Genomic DNA, 20,968 nt, shown 5'->3' on the forward strand with positions numbered 1-20,968 from the left:
TTTTAAACATTTTCTAATGGTGGTGTGCCTCGAGATTTTTTTCATGAAACAAGTGTGCCTTTGCCCAAAAAAGGTTGGGAAACACTGCCGTAGAAGGTTTCCACTGTGCAATCAACAAGGTAAGTGAGTCCCTGGCAGGGGATGGTGCTGTGGGGCCCTTGGGTGTGTTCCGTGGACCTCCAGGAGTCCCTGGACCCCTAATTGGGAACCATTGCTTTACAGCTAAAACAATGAGAAACAATGTTGTCTCTCTATTACTGATCTAACCAGCCTTGCTTCACATTACCACCACTCTCACATTCCATTCCACCCTCCAATGGTCTCTACTGAAGAGGCCATTGTCGTGCATGCCTGGGAGGGTGGAGACCAGACTGACTCCAGCCACAGAGGCCTTGTCTGCTGAAGAGTCCTGGAAGACCTGCTTTCTGCCTTGCCCATCTGGTCTAAGAGGGTGGGGTCTGGAGTGAGTGACGGATGAACTCCAGCTACAAGGTCTGAGGCCAGCTGAGAAGATCAGAGACACAGAGATTGTGTGTTCTGGAAGACCTGCTCCCTGCCTTGCTGGCCTTTCCCACCTGGCCTGAGAGGGCCATCTAAAAACATTGAGATTGTCGAAAAGGTCGGAGGCTATTATGGCTGTGAGTCCTGCTCCCTGCCGATCGAGGGACATCGAAGTACCACACTATTCTACGTTGGTCAGACTACAGCTGGTGTACTGTGTCCCATTATGGGTGCCACTATTTAAGAAAGATATTGACAAGATGGGAAGTTTGCAGAGGAGGGCAACTGGAAACAAAGGCTCATGAGAAACGGGTGAGGGTGTTGGACATTTTCAGCCTGGAGAAGAAGAGACTGAGAGGAGACCCGGAGCTCCCCAGAGCGAAGAGGAAGAGAAGGATGGGTATAGAGAGTTGGAGGATATCAGAAACAGAGCTCTCTAGGGAGACAGAGAGCTAGAGCAGGAAGGAGTAGTTCTCCTTTCTTCCAAGCCATTTGAAGACAAGCCCCTCAAAATCTCTTCTCCTTTGCCAGAGAAGAAGATATAAAATTCTCATGGAAGTGAGAGAGGGCTGGAAGCCAAGGGATTAATGGGCGGTCTCTCACAACAACACCGGGGGGGGGATGATTCATCAGAGAAAGGGGTGGGACACTAGCCAGAATCTCCCCATGCTCCTACCCTGTTTCCCCGAAAGAAAGACATCCCCCCAAAATAAGACCTACTTCCAGTTTTGCCTCTCGCTGTAATATAAGGCCTCCCCCAAATATAAGGCCTCCTCAATAATAAGGCCTCCCTGAAATATAAGGCCCCCGAAGCTACTGTAAGGCATTGTACCATATATAGGTAATAAATTTCCTTTTTTTTTTTTTTTTGTTCAACAATAAATGTGTGCCATATTCTTCTTCATGGAAAAATAAGACATCCCCTGAAAATAAGACCTAGCACATCTTTGGGAGCAAAAATTAATATAAGACACTGTCTTATTTTCAGGGAAACAGAGTAGGATAGCCAGGGTCAAAGAAAAATGTCAATTGCAGAAACAAAAGGGGAGCTTCTGGAAGACATCCTGTTGGAGGAGGAATCAGAGCCCAGATGCCTCAATGTCTTGAAAGGGGTTGGCAGTTGTGGGAGTGGCAGTGACTGTAATTATGGTATATAATAAAAGCTGCTTGAAAACTGATGGAGTCTGCTTGCTGCGTGATTAAGCCGAGGGCCCAGCAATATTGTGACACAGAGGTTGTACTAGATGAAAATCAGGGTCCCTTCCATCTCTACAATTCTCTGATTTTATTGATGGGAAGTGAGATTGCCCCTCTTACTGAAACTCTTTCCACATTCCAAGCAGCGATGTGATTTCTACTCTGTATGAATTATTTCATGTGAAGTGAGATTTTCCTTCTGACTGAAGCTCTTTCCACACTCTTGGCATTGATATTCTCTCCATTGTGAGTTATCTTATGCTGGTGGAAGCCTTTGCTTGTGTAAAAGCTCTTCCAACAATCCAAGCACTGAGAGGTCTTCCGCTCTGTATGAATTCTTTGATGTGAAGTGAGACTTTCCTTCCAGCTGAAACTCTTTCCACACTCCAAGCACTGATAGGGTTTCTCCCCTGTATGAATTCTTTGATGGGAAGTGAGACTGGTCTCCCGACAAAAGCTCTTCCCCTATTCCATGCACTGATAGGGTTTCTGCCCTGTATGAATACTTTGATGGGAAAGGGAGGCTTCCCTCCATCTGAAGCTCTTTCCACATTCCAGGCATTGATAGGGTTTCTCTCCTGTATGAATTCTTTGATGGAAGGCGAGATGGTTCTTCCGACGAAAGCTTTTTCCACATTCCAAGCATTGGTAGGGTTTCTCACCTGTATGAATTCTCTGATGGGAAGTGAGACTGCTCTTTCGAGTGAAGTTTTTTCCACATTCCAAGCACTGATAGGGCTTCCCTGTATGTATTTTTTGATGGGAAGTGAGACTTTTCTTCCAACTGAAGCTCTTTCCACATTCCAAGCACTGGTAGTGTTTCTCCCCTGTATGAATGTTTTGGTGGGAAGTGAGGCTTCTCTTGGAATTGAAGGAACTTCCAGATTCCAAGAACTGATATGGTTTCTCCCCACTGTGAATCTTTTGGTGGGAAGTGAGATGGGTGATCAGACTGAAGCTTTTCCCACATTCTAAGTACTCATAAGGTTTTTCTCCACTGTGAATTCCTAGAATGGAGGTTAGAGGGCCACTCTGGCTGCAGTTGTCTCCACACTCCAAATGTTGATAGGGTGTCTCCTCTGTGTGGCTTTTGTCATGGCCTCCCTTGTTCTTAAGTTCCATTTCCTCACCACCTGTAACAAAGAGGGAAATGGATTAGAACCTGAGAAAAAAATTGAGACCCCAATTAGTGAACAATACTGATTAAGATTTGTGATAGAGGAAGAACTGAAGGGAGTTAGATGTGAGGACTTTCTAGAGGGTTCCCTGCCCTGCTTGACCGGCATTAATTGAAAAATCTATGAGAACCTGAGACTTGAAAAGCCTGTCTTTTTTCTGAGACAGATTTGGTTTGGCCCAATCCTGGAATCTGCTCCATCTCAATGTCAATAGTCTCTTTGGTCAGCCTAATACTGACAAGAGTTAAAACAAAAGCAAAAAAAATAACAGAAGCTAATTCAACTTCCCTCCCCACTCTGAAGCCTACTTTTTGAAAGGCCTGAGCAATTCAGAGCAGCCTGGCCATGGTTTAAAAGGCATGAATGGAGGAAGAATATTCATATAGAAAGCATCGACCTCCATTCAAGATGAGCTGTGAGGGGTGTTAGAAGCCGAGATTTTGCAAGTTGAGATGTTGAGCTGCACCAAAATCTGGGAGCTTCATCACACAGATATACTTATGTAATTTCCAAGCAGATATAATGATCCAACAGGGAGGCTTACTGAGAGAAGCCATTATCTCACGATTCTCCTCCATGACTTCCTTATGCAGAGCTCTCTGGTCAGGATCCAGCAACGCCCATTCCTCATCTGTGAAAGGAACAGCCACATCTTCAAAGCACAGTGAACCCTAAAAGAAATAGATAAAAGTTTTCCCATTTGCCAAATAGAAGGATCCCCTCTCTTCTCTCTCATGTGATGTTCTAGGTGGGACCTCCTGATGCCTTCAAGCCAACTTCAAGCAGCACATGGGGGTACAGGGATGGGAAGAAGTGGAGGGGAAGAGTAGCCCCCCCCCCTGAGTGCAACTGATGTGGCTGTTTAAGTGAATCCTGGCCACTGCTCACTATGGCTTGTCAGCTGGGTAGAAGTCTATTTTAGCATTCAATGACTGGAAAGAAAACTCAAGACACTTCCGGGTTTGAGGAATGGTGGATTGAAGTATCCTCTTCTGGTTCTTGACTGGCAGAGATAATTATGCAGTGATAAGAGAGGGTCAGGTTTTGAATCTGATCCTTGAACCTTTCTTAGGGTAGGGGAAGGTCACAGAACATAAATCTCAGATGTTCTGAGCAACATCCGTCTTTGTACCAGAGAAAGAACATCTCTGGGTTGGTGGTGGAGCATCCGAAACACGGAAAGTTTCAACACTGCATAATAACTCTTTAATTAGAGCCTAAGGTTTGCACCCTTTTATTTTAGTTATCATTAAGAGGACTGAAAAGAAATATAATTGACCCTCAGCACACAGATTATAAATACTGCAGAGGGTTGAGGAAGATAGAAACACCACCACTTGGAGATTTTCTCAAGGAGCTTTGAATCATCTATCACCTGGAAAAATAAAAAAAAGACTATGACTCTCAGTTGCCCATAATTTATACTAATTTATACCTTCCTCTCTTTGTGCTTAAATTTCAACTGCATCACAGATGTCTGAGGAGGTAACCAATGGATCCTTATGGCACAGAATGTCTCACCAAATATTGAAGTCTTGAGAATGCTACTTAAATTTCAGGTAGCAATTTTAAATGCTGAATACTAGAAAACAATTAAATAGATCAAATGTCAGATAAGACAAATAAAAGAAGGAGTGAAATCTGAGGATGATAAATGGGAATTATCTCTGACTTAGCATGATGAATCTGCTGAGGTGGATTAGAAAATACTCTTACTGAAAAATACGGAACGAGCAGATGGTGCTGGGAAGACAGATTCAGTGTCAGTTTAAGGGCTGGATCTGTTAACACAAAAAGTGCTGGCTATAGCTCAAAGCAGGCTTTCTTATAAGGAATGTGACTTTAAAGGGATGTCAGAAGTGACTGCTGGTACAAGAAATACTCAAATATAGAAAGCCTTCTGGAGATCAGGAAAATGACAGATTGGAGAAGAAAGAGAAATATTAGCAGGCAAATGCATTTAGATTACAATGTTATGGAGACTGTGGAACCCCTAAAATAGAAGATATTATTAGAAGATAATAATGAAGAAAGAGTCATATTGGACTTTCTGCGTAAAGGCTTATCTCTACATCAGTTTGTTTCTTATTGTGTAAGTTGAAACCTTTTCATCTATATCTATCATCTATCTATCTATCTATCATCTATCTGTCTGTCTGTCTGTCTATCTATCTATCATCAATCTATCATCTATCTATATCTATCTATCTATCATCATCTATCTATCTCTATCATCTATTTATCTATCTATCTATCATCTATCTATCTATCTATCTCTATCTATCTATCTATCATCTATCTATCATCTATCACCTATAATCTCTCTAGCTAGCTAGCTAGCTATCAGATATCTATCTATCATCTATCTGTCATCCTTATATCTGCAACGACTGGGACATCATACTCGCAACATTCAAGAGGTGAGTTAAGGTGAAGTGGCTGTTCCTTGTTCTCAGCATGTAGACTTTCTTGAATGGCATTTCCAGCCTTTTTAAGGGTGGTTTTGACAGAAGCCAAGAGGAGGAGAGAGATTTGTTCAGGCCCAGAGGCACCTGGCTGCCCCACCCCTCAGCCCCCTTCCCCACAATGCTCCTTCCCTCCACCTGATCTGTTTCTGCAGCCGTTGCTTCTCCTTCCCCACCAGGAATAGATGGAAGAGGAGGTCTTGCTGGCATCGCCTGGTCACCTGCGAGAGACAGAGGTAAGTGGGAAGCCAGGAGTGAATGCTTATCTTAGAGGTTCAGCAGTGTCTCTCTAACTACAGTTGGCCCTTCACAAGTCTAACTTACCAAAGGCATGTTGACCTTTGCACCCATTTCATATTATAGTTGTGTAAAAATACATCCCCCCTCCTTGGGGCTCTGGTCCCCACGTGTCTTTCCAAAAAAGATTAAAAGAACTCACAAATTAGTTTCAAAATTCACAGAATGTGACCAAACAGGAAAAAACTTATTCTTCCATACCCGGCGCCCAGTCTCTTGTGTCCAATGGAGTCCTCTCTGTCTCAGAGGAATCCGGGCCTCTTTCCTGTAACATATTTTCCCTGAAAGAGAAACAGTAAAGGCAGAACAAAAAAATTCCTTCCAGTAGCACCTTAAAGACCAACTAAGTTAGTTCTTGGTATGAGCTTTCGTGTGCATGCACACTTCTTCAAAGGCAGAGAAAGTTTAGTAATGACAGAGGAAAAAGCTTGAAGGGTATTCAATACCATTCCTTGGAAGTTTTTTAAAAGAGGGGGTATATTAGAACAGAATTTTGGGGTGCTATCCCTCATGTTCTGAACCAGAGGTAAGTCTCTCTCACCTGCTGCTCTGCCTGCTTTCTCTCCTCTGCCTGACTCAGGACGAAACCTTCGGCCAGGGCCACCGCCTGGGAACTGGTCTCTACTCCACATTCCCTCACCCAACTCTCCATCTCTGGTGAAAGGACAGCCAGGAACTGCTCCAAGATCACCAGGTCCAGCATCTCAGCTTTCATGTGCCTTTCTGGCTTCAGCCACCGACAGTCAAGGTGGTGGAGTCAGCCGCAAGCCTCTCGAGGTCCTTTGGCCTCCTGGTAGCAGAACTGCCTGAACTGCCAGCTCTGCACCTCTGAGTGGAGAGTGTCCTCCTCACCCAGGATCTTCTGCACGAGTTTCCCCAGAATCACCCACTGCTCCATGTTTTGATGGCATGGCCTCTTCCTGATTCAGGCCCAGATAAGTCTTGCTACTCCATCTGTGCTCTCAGGAAGCCTCCAAGAGAGATGAAGGAACCCCTTGATCTTCTGCCAAGTTCTCTCTGTCCAGATTAAGAGGTGCTAGGAAATCCTACAAAACCAATACATTGTTGTGTCACAAAACACACACACCGTCAGGAGAAGGAAATGTTATATTTTTGTTAAGGAAAAGAAGAAGAGGAAAAGAACTAAGCCTCAATCCCTCCTAGAGGGATTGTTACACTGCAAGATGTGGAGGGAACTGCTGGGATTTCTGAATCAGCCTGGTTGCTCCTGCCTTTCAGAGTTTGCGGTCAAGGAATGAAGAGAGAACTGTGATTGACAAGTGAGTCATTTGTACTGAGCATTATTTGAGCACTGGGTTATAGTGGACGTCCTAACCAAGAGTCCTCAAGCATGGCTCTCCCATCTGCCCCCACTTCAGGGCACATTTATTCCCTGCTTCTGACTCAGTTTCTAGCCATTGAAATCTCCAACATTCTCCAGATGCTCTACTGGTGGGGGGGGTCCCTTTTTCTCTGTTCTGAGGGCCAGATACATGACTGGCCAACCCCCTGAGGGCCAAGTGGGTGAGACCAAAGTACACATGGTTGGGGTCAAAAGACAATGCTCGGAAACAAGCAAATATGATAGTATTTTTGTTATGGTATATTGTTTTAAACTGCTTTTAATACTTTGTTTTAATGTTGTCATCTGCCCAGGGAACTTAGGGTGAAGTCTGGGTAACTGATGATGATGGTGTAACATAGCTTAACCCCCCCTCCCCTAGTCATGGATGCTTGGGGTTCTCTTAGATCCAACATGCTTGCTTGGGTTCAGGTAGTGACTAGGAGTGCCCATGCCCAGCTCTGTCCACTTTGCCAGCCACAGAGAGGAGTGGCCATTGTACTCCATGCTCTGCATCAGATGAGATGACACTCCCATGAGGGCTTCACCTCCGCCCCCAAAGATCTGGAAAGCCGCCTCTTTCCCTACAGATCCTCTTGGGTGTTCCAGATGGCAGACAAGTCCCTCTTGGTCGTTTCAGCACCACCCTCAGAGTTTGGCGTGTGGGCTGGCCCAAGAAAGAACATCCTTTCAGCAGTTCCTAAGCTGGGGGGATTTCCTCCCCACAGAACTGCACCTTGCGGCGACGGGCGCACCGACACCTTTTTCCTCTCACCACCTACCCTCACTTAGATAAATTGCCCCAACCTCACTGAACAACCCTTTACTTGAAGGTTTCTTTCTTTTCCCCTTAAACTTTTAGCCCAGTGTGTCCTGCGGGGGACCTTTGTGAGGGGATATTTAATAAGCTGGAGTCTCAGACAGGTTTTCTTTAAATAAAGAATAAAGATTTACGTAACTATGGGAGTTTTAGTCCTACAGGGGCCATTCTTGCTTCCTGCATGAGCTCAACTGGCGCTGCATTAAGAAATGCTTTCTTTTCTCTGCCTCCGACTGGAGAGGCAGAGAACAGCCGGCGAGGAGCCCCCCATCGCCCTCTCCTCCTCCTTTGCGGACTTGTCTGGTCCTCTCTTCAAGCCATCTCAGCTGGTGGCCTCCCTGCCTTTTGTGGGAGGGAGTTCCACAAGTTTAACTCTGCACTGCATGAAGAAGTGCTCTATCTTCTCTGCCCTCCACCTTCCAACAGTCACGTCTTCCTTTCTTGCATAGCTGAGGTTTTAGGTTTTAGGGGACATTTCATGTCCAAATGTTTCTGGGCGGCTACAACCTTCTACAAGGTAGGCTCAAGCAGTATGTGGACCGAGAACTCCCAGAAGTGCAAGCTGGATTTCGAAGGGGCAGAGGAACCAGAGACCTAATTGCAAACATGCGCTGGATTATGGAGACCACACAACATCCTTTGACTGTGTCGACCACAGCAAACTATGGCAAGTTCCTAAAGAAGTGGGAGTCCCTGATCACCTCATCTGTCTCCTGAGAAATCTCTATGTGGGACAAGAAGCTACAGTTAGAACTGGATATGGAACAACTGATTGGTTCAAAATTGGGAAAGGAGGACGACAAGGCTGTATATTGTCTCCCTGCTTACTTAATTTATATGCAGAATTCATCATGCGAAAGGCTGGGCTGGATGAATCCCTAGCCGGAAGAAATATCAACAACCTCAGATATGCAGATGACACAACCTTGATAGCAGAAAGTGAGGAGGAATTAACGAACCTTTTAACGAGGGTGAAAAAGGAGAGCACAAAATATGGTTTGAAGCTCGACATCAAAAAACGAAGATCATGGCCACTGGTCCCATCACCTCCTGGCAAACAGAAGGGGAAGAAATGGAGGCAGTGGGAGATTTTACTTTCTTGGGCTCCATGATCACTGCAGATGGTGAGAGCAGCCACGAAATTAAAAGACGCCTGCTTCTTGGGAGAAAAGCAATGACAAACTTAGACAGCATCTTAAAAAGCAGAGACATCACCCTGCCAACAAATGTCCGTATACTTAAAGCTATGGTTTTCCCAGTAGTGATGTATGGAAGTGAGAGCTGGACCATCAAGAAGGCTGATCACCGAAGAATGGATGCTTTTGAACTCTGGTGCTGGAGGAGACTCTAGAGAGTCCCATGGACTGCAAGAAGATCAAACGTATCCATTCTTCAGGAAATCAGCCCTGAGTGCTCACTGGAAGGACAGATCCTGAAGCTGAGGCTCCAAGACTTTGGCCACCTCATGAGAAGAGAAGACTCCCTGGAAAAGACCCTGATGCTGGGAAAGATGGAGGGCCCAAGGAGAAGGGGGCGACAGAGGACAAGGTGGTTGGACAGTGTTCTCGAAGCTACCAGCATGAGGGAGGCAGTGGAAGACAGGCGTGCCTGGCGTGCTCTGGTCCAGGGGGTCACGAAGAGTCAGACACGACTAAACGACTCAACAACAACAACCTCAGTTAATAAATGTGAGTCTGAGATGGGTTTATTCCCATGCGTTCCTCCCTCCCTTGACCCAAAGATCCTCCCCCTAAAGCAGCCCGCCGCTCATCGGAGCAAAGGAAGCGCAGAGCTGCCGCCCTCCTGCGAGCTCGCCCCTCCCTGGCAGGACCCTCCACTCCTTGACTTGGGGGTCGTTGTCCCCCCCCCCCCACATGAGCAGAGCAGCTCTCCATGCACCCCCTGAAGCCCTGGGACCCCCTTCTCCCAATGGGGTCTGTCGGGAGAGTGGGACGGGAGACTCACCGGGTCCCCGGAGGCGCCACGAGGCGGCAGATGCAGAGGGTCGATTGTTGCCTCGCCCCCCCCCCGCAGGGAGGGAGGGGCTTTTGCCAAGGAGGACCCCCCTTTTCCCTGTCCTCTTGGTGGCTCCGTGCATTTAACCCTTGGCGAGCCGGGCGCACCACCCCTCCCTCTCAAAGCAGGAGCTCGCAGGCGCCGCGTGCGCCGAGCGGAGACCCAGAGCTGTTGCCACAGCATTGCAGAGTTGGCAGGGACCCTCCGCGGCCATCTAGTCCAACCCCCAGCGAGGCAGGAATCGCCTTTTGCCGTTGGACCCTCCTGGCTGGCGGTGCGCGTCGTTCCTTCCCTTCGCCAGAAGCAGAACAGCTTTGTTTCCCGGCCACGAAACAGATTCCTCCGCCGCGTCTCCCCGAAAAGAAGAGGAAGAAGAAGAAGGGGAGTCAGCGGGAGGGACAGGCCCCTCGGACCTCCTCGGGTGGGAATGGGAAGACGATGGGGGTGCTAAGGGTCCCCAGTTGAGCTGGCTCAGCAACGGGCTGGACCGAGTGAAAGATGGCGAGTCCCGGGGGCGCAGACGGTGGGCACAGGGTCCGAACAGAACGGAGCGGGGGGGCGGGGGTTAGTTGCTAGGTTGCTGCTGCTGCTGTTAATATTGTTTTGGGTTTGTTTGCTTTTAGGTTTAAACCTTATTCTCATGATTGTGACCAAAATCACAATCCAAACTTTTCAATGAAACAGTCGTTAAAAGCCAAAAACTCATCACACATTTCTATTACAGATGATAAGGAAAAAATTCCCGGGTGAGAGTAGTCCAACTCCTCGGGGTGTAATTCCCCGCGGGTGTGTGCTGTCAGTGACAGAAGGAACTTCCAGTCAAGCAATTTGGAGCTCTTCTTCTTTGGCGATCCCTCGTAGCCGAGTAAGATTGTCTTCCATTAACACGGTTTTAACAATGAATCCGTAAGTGACTGTGGAGGCCAGTTCTGGATCCACACGTCCTTCCACAGTGGGGACATTGGTTTACGGGCAGGAGTTGATCACTGTGTGGATTTGCCAAGCGTGCCTTCCTCTTAGCACGTTTCTCCCTTGCGTCCTGAGTTCGAGTGTCTTCAAAGCCCATGGCACCTTTGGGAAAGGCTGTTCTCCAGTTGGAGCGCTCGCAGGCAAATGTTTCCCAATTGTTGGTGTTTATACTACATTTTTTAAAAATGGCCTTGAGACGGTCTTTCAACCTCTTTTGTTGACCACCAGCATTATGCTTTCCACCTTAAGTTCCCACCACCCAAAGAACAATAAAACTATCTGTGCATATCCTTGCCCTCCAGCCTTCCTGAGGATGGACTTTGGGAACACCTGACATCCGCAAACCCATGGGGGGGTGTCCATTGTTTTCCTCAAGGTAGGGGTGTTGTGTACGTGACTGTGTGTCTCAGGGATTATGGAGGCAGGGGGAGCCCTGGATTCCCCTCTTCAAGAGGAGCCATTAGACATTGGAACCAAGGAAATGGGTCAAACCGTTGAATTTTGGAGATTATTTGATTCTATACTGGATAGTCGGAGGAAACAGTAGGATACATGGTAACCACCTATTGCTACAGTTATCTTTTCTGAGCTTCTTTGCTGTTTGGGGTGTTTATGGTGCCTGTGTCAATGGTCATTGTCTTGGCCTTAGTTAAGAGGCTGTGGTGGGGACTTGCGATTTTTGGGGAGTTGTGGTTTTAATACAGAAATGCAAAAAAATGCAAACCCTTCAAATTTTGCCACCACTCCTTCCTGTCGAAGGCTGTGGCCCAGGAAGAGGGAGGAAAATACTGGATGAGAACTTTCTGAGGGGAGGAGCTGTTCGACAGTGGAACGGACTCCCTTGGACGGTGGTGGACTCTCCTTCCTTGGAGGTTTTTAAGCAGAGGTTGGAGGCCACCTGCCAGGGATGCTTCAACTGAGATGCCTGCATTGCAGGGGGTTAGACTAGAGGACCTCTAGTGTCCTTTCCAACTCTACCATTCTATGAAACAAACAAATAAATATTTTCAAGTACTTGGATCCCAAATAATTCAGGGCTTTCAACACTAGTACTAATTGGGCCCAGAAACACCTCTCACATTTCATTGCATCCTCCGTGACAGTTTTTCAATGTGAAGGGCACCCAAATATAGAAAGAGCTGCAGTTTCTTTGATATGTGACACAGGTCAGAATGCGTGAACTGTGCCTGCAAATAGTCCCAAAGTCTTTCCTTTATGCAAAAAGTGAATATAACTCTAAATATTACATTTACATCAATTGCCATGAACATTCCTCTTGACGGCATCAAGTCTGGGCCCCTTTAACTGCTTCTTCCCTTGCCAGGAGTTGGAGCTTATCCTGCTTCTGTCATGGATCCTTTAGCTGAGACTCCTGCATTGCAGGCAGTTGGACTAGATCAGCCTCAGAGTCCCCTTCAACTCTACAGTTGCATGATTCCATGACCATACTTGATGTCTTAAGGAGGCAGCTGCATTCAGTCTCAGCCAAATCCATGGTAATGCCAGTGGCCAGGAAACCTCTGTGACTCAGTTCCCACCAGCCGGACACTCCAATTTTGGCATGATAAACAAATCAGAAACCAATGTCAAAAAAGAAATATTGGGCACTGAGTGTGCACTCCATGGTCTTGAGAAACAAGGCCAACCTTTTTGCTAGGTTGCCAAAGTAAAAGACCACTGTTTTTGAAGGACAGATCCACAGCTGTCCATGGAGGCACAGACCTATTCTGTGTCTAGGGCAGCTGTCTGCCAGCTCCATCTGGTATGTGGGCTGAGACTCTACCTGCCCTCAGACTGTAGCACTAAAGTGGTGCATGCTCTGGTTATCTCTCACTTGGACTACTGCAATGCGCTCTACGTGGGGGCTACCTTTGAAGGTGATCTGGAAACTACAACTAATCCGGAATGCGGCAGCTAGACTGGGGACTGGGAGCAGCCGCCGGGACCACATAGTACTGGTCTTAAAGGATCTTCAATGGTTCCCAGTACATTTCCAATTACAAGCCTGAATGGCCTCACCGAGTACACCTGAAGAAGCTTCTCCACCCACATCGTTCAGCCCAGACACTGAGGTCCAGCTCCGAGGGTCTTCTTGCAGTTAGTTCCGTGCCTGCGAGAAGTGAGGTTATAGGGAACCAGGCAGAGGGCCTTCTCAGTATTAGCACCCACCCTGTTGAACGCCCTCCCATCAGATGTCAAGGAAATTAAAAAAACCTCTATCCCTTTCCATATACATCTGAAGGGAGACCTGTAAATGGAAGCTTTTTAATGTTTTATGTTTTTATATACAGTGGTACCTCTGGATGTGAACGGGATCCTGAAGCGAACGCAACCCACGTCTGCACGTGCGCGGGTCGTGATCCACCACTTCTGTGCTTGACATCATTTTGAATGTCTGCGCATGTGCGAGCGGCAAATCCCGGAAGTAACGCAGAGCGCAACCCAAAAACGTTCAGCCTGAAGCAACTTCAACCCGAGGTATGACTGTATGTTGGAAGCTTCCCAGAATGGCTGTGGCAACCCAATCAGATGGGCAGGGTACAAATAAGATCACTACTACTACTACTACTACTACTACTACTACTGTAATCCTCATCCTCCTCATTAAATCATCCTAAAATTAAATTTGTACACAGTTATTACTATGGTTCCCCCCTGCTGTGAGTTGTTTGATGACCCATGGGATGGGCGTTGTGACTGAAGCTCTTTCCACATTCCAAGGACCCATGTGGTTTCTCCCCAGTATGGATTCTTTGATGGGAAGTGAGACTTGCCCTCTTAATGAAGCCCTTTCCACATTCCAAGCACTGATAAGGTTTCTCCCCGCTGTGAGCTCTTTGATGGGAAGTGAGACTTTCCTTCCGGGTGAAGCTCTTTCCACATTCCCGGCACTGATAGGGTTTCTCCCCTGTGTGAATTATTTTATGGGCCTTGAGATTAGAGCTCTTTCTGAAGCTCCTTGTACATTCTGAGCACTGATATGGTTTCTCCCCTTTATGAATCATCTGATGATCTGTAAGATGGACATTCTCACTGAATCTCTTTCTACATTCCAAGCACTGATATGGCTTCTCCACTGAATGAATTCTTTTATGAGCCATGAATCTTTCCTTCCGACTGAAGCTCTTTCCACACTCTTGGCATTGATGGTGTTCCTCTCCATGGTGAATTCTCTGGTGTTGATGGAAGGCTTGGCTTCTGTTAAAGCTCTTTCCACATTTCAAGCACTGATATATTTTCTTCTCACTGTGAATTCCTTGATGGGAAGTGAGACTTTTCTTCCAAGTGAAGCTCTTTCCACATTTTAAACACTGATATGGTTTCTCCCCAGTGTGGATTCTTTGATGGGCCATAAGATTGGACCTCTTACAGAAGCTCTTTCCACATTCTATGCACTGATGTGGTTTCTCCCCTGTATGGATTATTTGATGGGCGGTGAGATTGGAGCTCTTTCTGAAGCTCCTTCTACACTCTAAACACTGATATGTTTTCTCCCCTGTATGAATTCTTTGATGGGTCATGAGATGGATGTTTTTACGGAATCTCTTTCCACATTCTAAACATTGATATGGTTTCTGATCGCTGTGAGTTCTTTGATGGGAATAGAGATTGGCCCTCTTAATGAAGCTCTTTCCGCATTCCAAGCACTGATATGGTTTCTCCCCAGTATGCATTCTTTGGTGAGAAGTGAGATTGGTTCTCTGATTGAAGCTCCTTCCACATTCCAAACACTGGTAGGGTTTCTCCCCTGTATGAATTCTTTCGTGGCAGGTTAGATTGGCCCTTTGGCTGAAACTCTTTCCACATTGCAAGCACTGGTAGGGTTTCTCCCCACTGTGAGTTCTTTGATGGGCAGTGAGATGGGAGGCGCGAATGAAGTTCTTTCCACATTCCAAGCACTGATATAGTTTCTCCCCACTGTGAATTCTTTGATGGGAAATGAGACTATCTTTCCACTTGAAGTTCTTTCCACATTCTGAACACTGATATGGTTTCTTCCTCATGGGATTTATTTGATGGAAAGTGGAATGCAATCTCTGTCTGAAACGCTCTCCACACTCCAAATATTTATATGGCTTCTCCATTGTGTGAATTTTGTCCTGGTCTCCTTTGTTCTTACTTCCCAGTTTATCACCACCTGCAGTACAGAGAGAAATGGATTAGACCCACAGGAAAAAATGAACCCTCAAATTATTGAACAACGCTAATGAATGCTTGCGATAGAGGAAGAACTGAAGGGAGTTCTTCCTCTCCTATTGCATGGAGCCCAGATGGCCCCGTAGTTTCCCGGGAGCTCAGGGCAATGAAACAATTGCTGAGATGGCTAGAGAGCTAGTGGTGGAAAACTCATTCTGAATTGGGCTGGACACTGGTTAGAGCTCAGCACTGAGCCTACCAAGTGGTGATAGCGATGGCGAGGACTTTATTCACCGCCTCTATAGCCTCTGCGGAAAATGGCAGCAGGAGATTCTTTCAGGTGGTTCACGATATAATGGAACCACCTTTGCCATTGGGGCCTGGTGTGGACCCCAAGACCTCCTGCAATCATTTTGCAGGTTTTTGCAGATAAAGTTGCTCAGTTTTGGAAAGAGGTAGACTACACCATGGCACCAGGGCTGGAGAAGAAGAATGCTAAGGTCCTGTCTAGTCAAGTTGCATGGGACCAATTCCAATCTGTTACCTTCGAGGATGTGGACAGGATGCTTGGGCAAGTGAAACTAACCACCTGTCTCTTTGATCCTTGCTGTCAGAGCCACCCGAGGTCCCAGCTCACAAGAGACCAAAGTCCAGTCCGGCTTATATACAAAAGCTTTTATTGAAGAACATTCTTGGCTTTACATCCGAGCTCCGTGGCTCTACGTGTCTTACTCTTACACCGCTGAAGTCCCCTCTGAGTCAGTCCCGCCTCTACACCAGTTTAAGAGGCTTGTGCTGGTCCACCTCTTCCTCTCCTTCCTTTTCCGCAGGGTCTTTCTGCCCCCCTGCGTTCTCTCCCTCCGGGACTCCTCAGAGGCTGAATCCTCTGACGCCTGTTCCCCCCTCCTTCGCGCTTTGGGACCAGGCTCCTCCCCAGGACTATCCCCATTTCCGCGCGCCTCCACATTTGAACTTGGCGCGCGTACGTTGCTTCTGACCTTCCTTTCAACAGCTACACTGCTTTCGGTACTAGTCTCCGCCCCTTCCGGCAAGACGTCTTGCCCCGATCTCCTTCCCCTCTCTGCTTCCTCTCCTGCTCCTTCTGACACACTGGTAACTCCACCCCCTTCACTCCGTTCCGGCGGAGAAGCCGGTCCCGATCTCCAACCCCCACTGGGGGTTCCCCCTTCGTTCCCCTGCTCCTGACTGCTTCCCTCTCTAGCTCCCCTTGGTCTGACCAGGGGGGCTCCCTTTTGGGAGTCCTCCGATTCACTGGACGGACTCATGGACAACCTCGGGTCATTGTCATCCTCCTCCTCGTCGCCCTGGGATCCTTCCCCCTCGCTCTCTGTCTCCTCCCTCATCTGCGCCTCTCTCCCTGAACCCCTGACACTTGCCCATCCTGGCTCATAAAAGAGACTGAAATTAGACTCGTCATGGGACTGAAACTGCCTTGGTCGCACTGGTTGATGATCTCCGGCAGGCTAGGGACAAAGGTGAAAGCTGTTTCCACTTCTGCTGGATCTCTCAGCGGCCTTTGATATCACCAAGCATGACATCCTTCTGTACTATCTACAGGAGCTGTGGGCCCTTTTATGCAGTGGTTCCCCTCCTCCTGTGCCATGTCCAGAAAGTGGGGGGGATGAGTCTTCAGACCCCTGGGTGCTCACTTGTGGGGTGCCTCAGGGCTCCGTCCTGTCCCCCATACTTTGTAATATCTATATGAAGCCACCGGGAGAGATCATCTGGAGGGTTGGGCTGGGTGTTCATCAGTATGTGGATGATACCCAGCTCTACCTCTCCTTTAAATCAGAACCAATGAGAGCGGTGAATGCCTTGTGTCTGGAGGTGGTTGGAGGATGGATGGTGGATGAAGCTTAAATCTCAACAAGACTGAAGACCTCTTTTGGGGGGACAGGAGGCAGGCAGGAGTGGGGGGGGGGGCTTCCTGTTCCTGAATGGGGTAGCTGTGTCCCTAAAGGGCCAGGTGCACAGCCTAGGGGTCATTTTGGACTCACAGCTTTCCATGGAGGCACAGGTCAATTCTGTGCCCAGGGCAGCTGTCTGCCAGCTCTATCTCGTACGCCGGCTGAGACCTTCCCTACCTGCAGACTAACTTGCCAGAGTGGTGCAAGTTTTGGTTATTTCCTGCTTGGTGGACAAACGCCAGCTCCCTTGGCCTGAAGTGAGAGGGCGCCACACCCCATAGTCACCTTTGACTGGACTTAACTGTCCGTGGGTCCTTTACTTTTACCTTTTACTACTGCAATGCACTCTGTGTGGGGCTACCTTTGAAGGTAACTCGGAAATGACAACTAATTCAGAATGCGGGAGCTAGACTGGTAACTGGGAGCAGCCACCAAGAACGTATAACACCAGTCCTAAAAAATCTTCACTGGCTCACGATCCATTTCTGAACACCATTCAAAGTGTTATTACAGTGGAACCTCGGGTTACGTACCATCCTCCTTACGAACACTTCGGGTAACGAGATCTGCTAACCCAGAAGTAGGTGTTCCGGGTAGCGAACTTTGCCCTGAGATGCAAGTGGAAGTCACGCGCCGCCGGTGCAGCGGCAGCGGGAGGCCCCATTAGCGAAAGCACGCCTCAGGTTAAGAATGGTTTTGGGTTAAGAACGGATCTCTGCAACAAATTAAGTTCGTAAACGGAGGTACCACTGTATTATTATTTACATGTGAGGTCTTACAACAGAGTTGGATTCTGTTTGGCCCAATCATGGAATCTGTTCCATCTCAGTCGTCTCTTTGGACAACTTAACACCAACAGAAGCAATAACAAAGGACCTGAGAGAAGCTACCCTGAAGCCTACATTTTGAAAGGCCTGGGTAGTTCAGATCAGCCTGATCATTGTTTAAAATGGCATAAATGGAGCAAGAATATTTACAGACAAAACAGTCAATAGTTCTCCGTTCAAGATGAATTATATCCCAGATAAGAATCCCAGGTGCTCTAAATGGTTCTGTTGCACTCCATCAAAATCTGGGAGGTTCTTCACTGAGATATGTATGGAATCTCAAAACACACATTATGATCCAGCAGGGAGCCTTACTGAGAGAGGCCACAATCCCGCGATTCTCCTCCATGACTTCCTTATGCAGAGCTCTCTGGTCAGGATCCAGCAACGCCCACTCCTCATATGTAAAATGAACAGCAACATCCTCAAAGCACACTGGACCCTAAAAGAGAAGGAGAAAGTTCTCCTCTCAGTATTTTAATAATGGACATTAATCTTAGTGCAAATGGGTGGAACTCCACATTGCACAACATAACCCATTTTCCAGATGGAAGGATTCTCACTCTCCACTCCCTGTGTGCTTTTCTGGGGGGGCCCTTCTGTTGCCCTAAAGCCCACTTCAAGGGGTGCAAGGGGGCCCTGGGGGGGAGAGGCACTTGGAAGGGGGAAAGTGCCATTGTGAAATGGATGGGTCTGGGTAGGTCCTCCTGGCCACTGTTCTGTATGGTTTGTCAACCGCTTAGAAGCCTGTTTCAGCACCCATCGATCAATCTAGAAATAAAATTATAATGACTGATAAATCGGACTAGTGACATTCAGAAGGCGAGTTAAGGCAAGGTGGCTGTCCTCATTCTCAGCAATTGAACCTTCTCAAATGTCATTTCCAGCCCTTGCTAAGGGCAGCCAAGAGGAGGAGATAGATTCCTTCGGGGCCAGAGGCACTCTGACTGCCCCACCCCTCAACCCCCTTCCCCACAGGGCTCCCTCCCTCTACCTGAGCTGCTTCCACAGCCGTTGCTTCTCCTTCCCCACCAGGAACAGATGGAAGAGGAGGTCTTGCTGGCATCATCTGGTCACCTGTAAGAGACAGAGGTAAGTGGGAAGTGCAGCTGCTCTCACCTTCTGAGTGTGAGAATGTTGTGGGTAGCAGGAGAGGATATATTGATTAAATATTATCCTTCCTAATTCACACGACTGAGTTTATTCATTCAGCAGAGTACAACCCCCTCTTTACCAGGAAGCTAGCTGCAGATTTGTTAGAATCTCTTAAGATCTCCTAAAAGAATAAAGACACAACAGTCTTCTTTTAAAAGTAACAAGAAGTTTACTCACATTCAGTTCACAGTTGGATCCCTGAAAGCAGGCTTTAGCTTAGAGTTACAGAAGAGGGTTTGAGTCCATATGAGAATGAGCCCATGTCCTGGTGGCTGAGAGCCAGCAGTGCAGTCCAAGAGAAGAAAAGGCATCAAAAGAGGAGGTGGACCTTCTCTGGGTCTGGAAGGGTCACACCCACCTACCTGGTCACATGCAAAGGAAGGATGCTGCAGACCAGATGGAACAGGAAGTTGAACTGGCTGGACCAACATTCCCCTGCATGTCCACTCTAGGCAAACTGGAAATGCTGTATTTGACTGCTTATGTTACATCCCACACTGAGTGCATTTGGACATTTGTACCCATTTCATAATTTAGATGTGTAAAAGGTACACATCTCCTTGGGGCTCTTGGCTCCAAGTGTCCTCCCCCCAAAGATGAAAAGAACCCATTGATTTGTTTTGATATCCACAGAAAGGGACCAAACGGAGAACGGACTCCTTTCTTACCCAGCAGCCTCTCTCTGGTGTCCAATGGAATTCTTTCGGTCTCAGAGGCATCTGGGCCCATTTCTGCAATCAGATCCTGCCTCGGAAACAGCAACAGATTCAAAACAGAGAATATGAAGAAGAGTTAGAAAAGGAATGACAGAGGCAAAAACTGAAGGCCAATCTGATAGCATTCAATGGCTGCTTTTCAAAACAAGGATGAACCATTAGTAGAGGTTTTGGGGATGTTCTCCTTGTTTGGAGCCCCTTGGAAGTATCTAGAGGAAAGTCTCTCTCACCTGCTGCTCTGCCTGCTTCCTCTTGTCTGCCTGACTCAGGAGGAAACCTTCGGCCAGGGCCACCGCCTGGGAACTGGTCTCTGCTCCACATTCCCTAACCCAGCTCTCCATCTCTGCTGGAAGGACAGCCAGGAACTGCTCCAAGATCACCAGGTCCAGCATCTCAGCTTTTGTGTGCTTTTCTGGCTTCAGCCACTGGTGGCAAAAGTGGTAGAGTCGGCTGCAAACTTCTCGGAGTCCTTTGGTCTCCTGGGAGCAGAACTGCCTCAATTGCTGGCTCTGCAGCTCTGAGCGAAGGGTGTCCTCCTCTCCCAGGATCTTCTGCACAGAGTTTCCCCAGAATCCCCCACTGCTCCCAGTTCTGATGTCATCATGTCTTCTTGCTTCAGGCCCAGCTGAGTCTTGCTCATGCATCTGTCCTCTCAGGAAGCCTGCAAGAGAGATGAAGAATCCTTGATGATCTGACAAGTTCTGACCATATGAATTAGAGGTGCTAGCAAATTCTACAAAACACTATCAAACCTATAGTTACGTAAATCCAACTAACAGTACCACCCACAACGTAACCAGCTGTGTTTAAGCATATGACTTCTTTATACATCATATATACATACTTCTTTTCACATTATCAAATTAAGTTGTGGGCCTCAAAATATCCTCTGAACATTGGAGGGGTTGTGTGTCTGAATGGACACACCCGTGTCAGCCAGGAGTCTGGATAGCAGCCCTGTCTGCTTCATGGGTGGGTGGAGGTGGGGAAAGCTTTGCCTCTGACTGAAGGAGAATGGAGGGTCCACTTGCATCTGGAGGAGCTCAGCACCAGAAGAGAAGAGGAGCCCTGCAGGATCAGGCCAAAGAGGCCCCTCTTGCGTCCAGCCTCCTCTTCCCACAGGGGCCAACCAGAGCTCCTTATGGGAAGCCCACCAGCAGGACTGGGGCGCAAGAGCCCCTCTCTCCACCTGCAGCAACTGGGACTCTGACGCCTTGCAGCCTCCGACGGGGAGACAGAGCACAGGAGCCCATCTCGCCCTCTCCTCCCGCTCCTCCAACTGGCCTCGTCCTCTTTCAAAGCCATCTCGAATCGGTGGGTTTAACTCCAGACGGTGAGATGCAGCGACTTTCTTTTCTCTGTCCTAAATCTTCCAGCATTTATCACTGAGGCCAAGCTCTCATTTCTACTTCCATTAATG

General features: G+C 47.7%; 2 protein-coding genes across 2 annotated transcripts in view; both read right to left on the minus strand.

Moving 5' to 3' along the window:
• The window catches only part of LOC309378714 (zinc finger protein 202-like), an 83,972-nt gene that overhangs the window by 62,552 nt on the left and 452 nt on the right, over positions 1-20,968 (minus strand). The gene's annotated exons all lie outside the window — the stretch shown is intronic.
• On the minus strand, positions 13,037-19,596 carry LOC309378636 (uncharacterized protein). Its single transcript, XM_081927107.1, has 4 exons — positions 19,501-19,596; positions 18,672-18,754; positions 17,993-18,119; positions 13,037-14,923 (listed from the first exon to the last, which is right to left on the minus strand). The coding sequence occupies exons 1-4, from the start codon at positions 19,559-19,561 to the stop codon at positions 13,428-13,430; spliced, it is 1,767 nt and encodes a 588-aa protein (XP_081783233.1). The 5' UTR covers positions 19,562-19,596; the 3' UTR covers positions 13,037-13,427.

Source organism: Podarcis melisellensis (genome assembly GCF_964234715.1).
Source record: "Podarcis melisellensis genome assembly, chromosome: 10".
Lineage (NCBI taxonomy): Eukaryota > Metazoa > Chordata > Lepidosauria > Squamata > Lacertidae > Podarcis > Podarcis melisellensis.

Bases quoted from the DNA above. Each gene is read 5' to 3' on its own strand.
- LOC309378636 (XM_081927107.1), bottom strand. From the start codon at position 19,561: ATGGGCCCAGATGCCTCTGAGACCGAAAGAATTCCATTGGACACCAGA. The intron at 18,120-18,671 runs GTAGAGGGAGGG...CTTCTCTTTTAG, and splicing joins CGGCTGTGGAAGCAGCTCAG to GGTCCAGTGTGCTTTGAGGA. The intron at 14,924-17,992 runs GTAAGGCTCCCT...TCTGTACTGCAG, and splicing joins CGGGATTGTGGCCTCTCTCA to GTGGTGATAAACTGGGAAGT.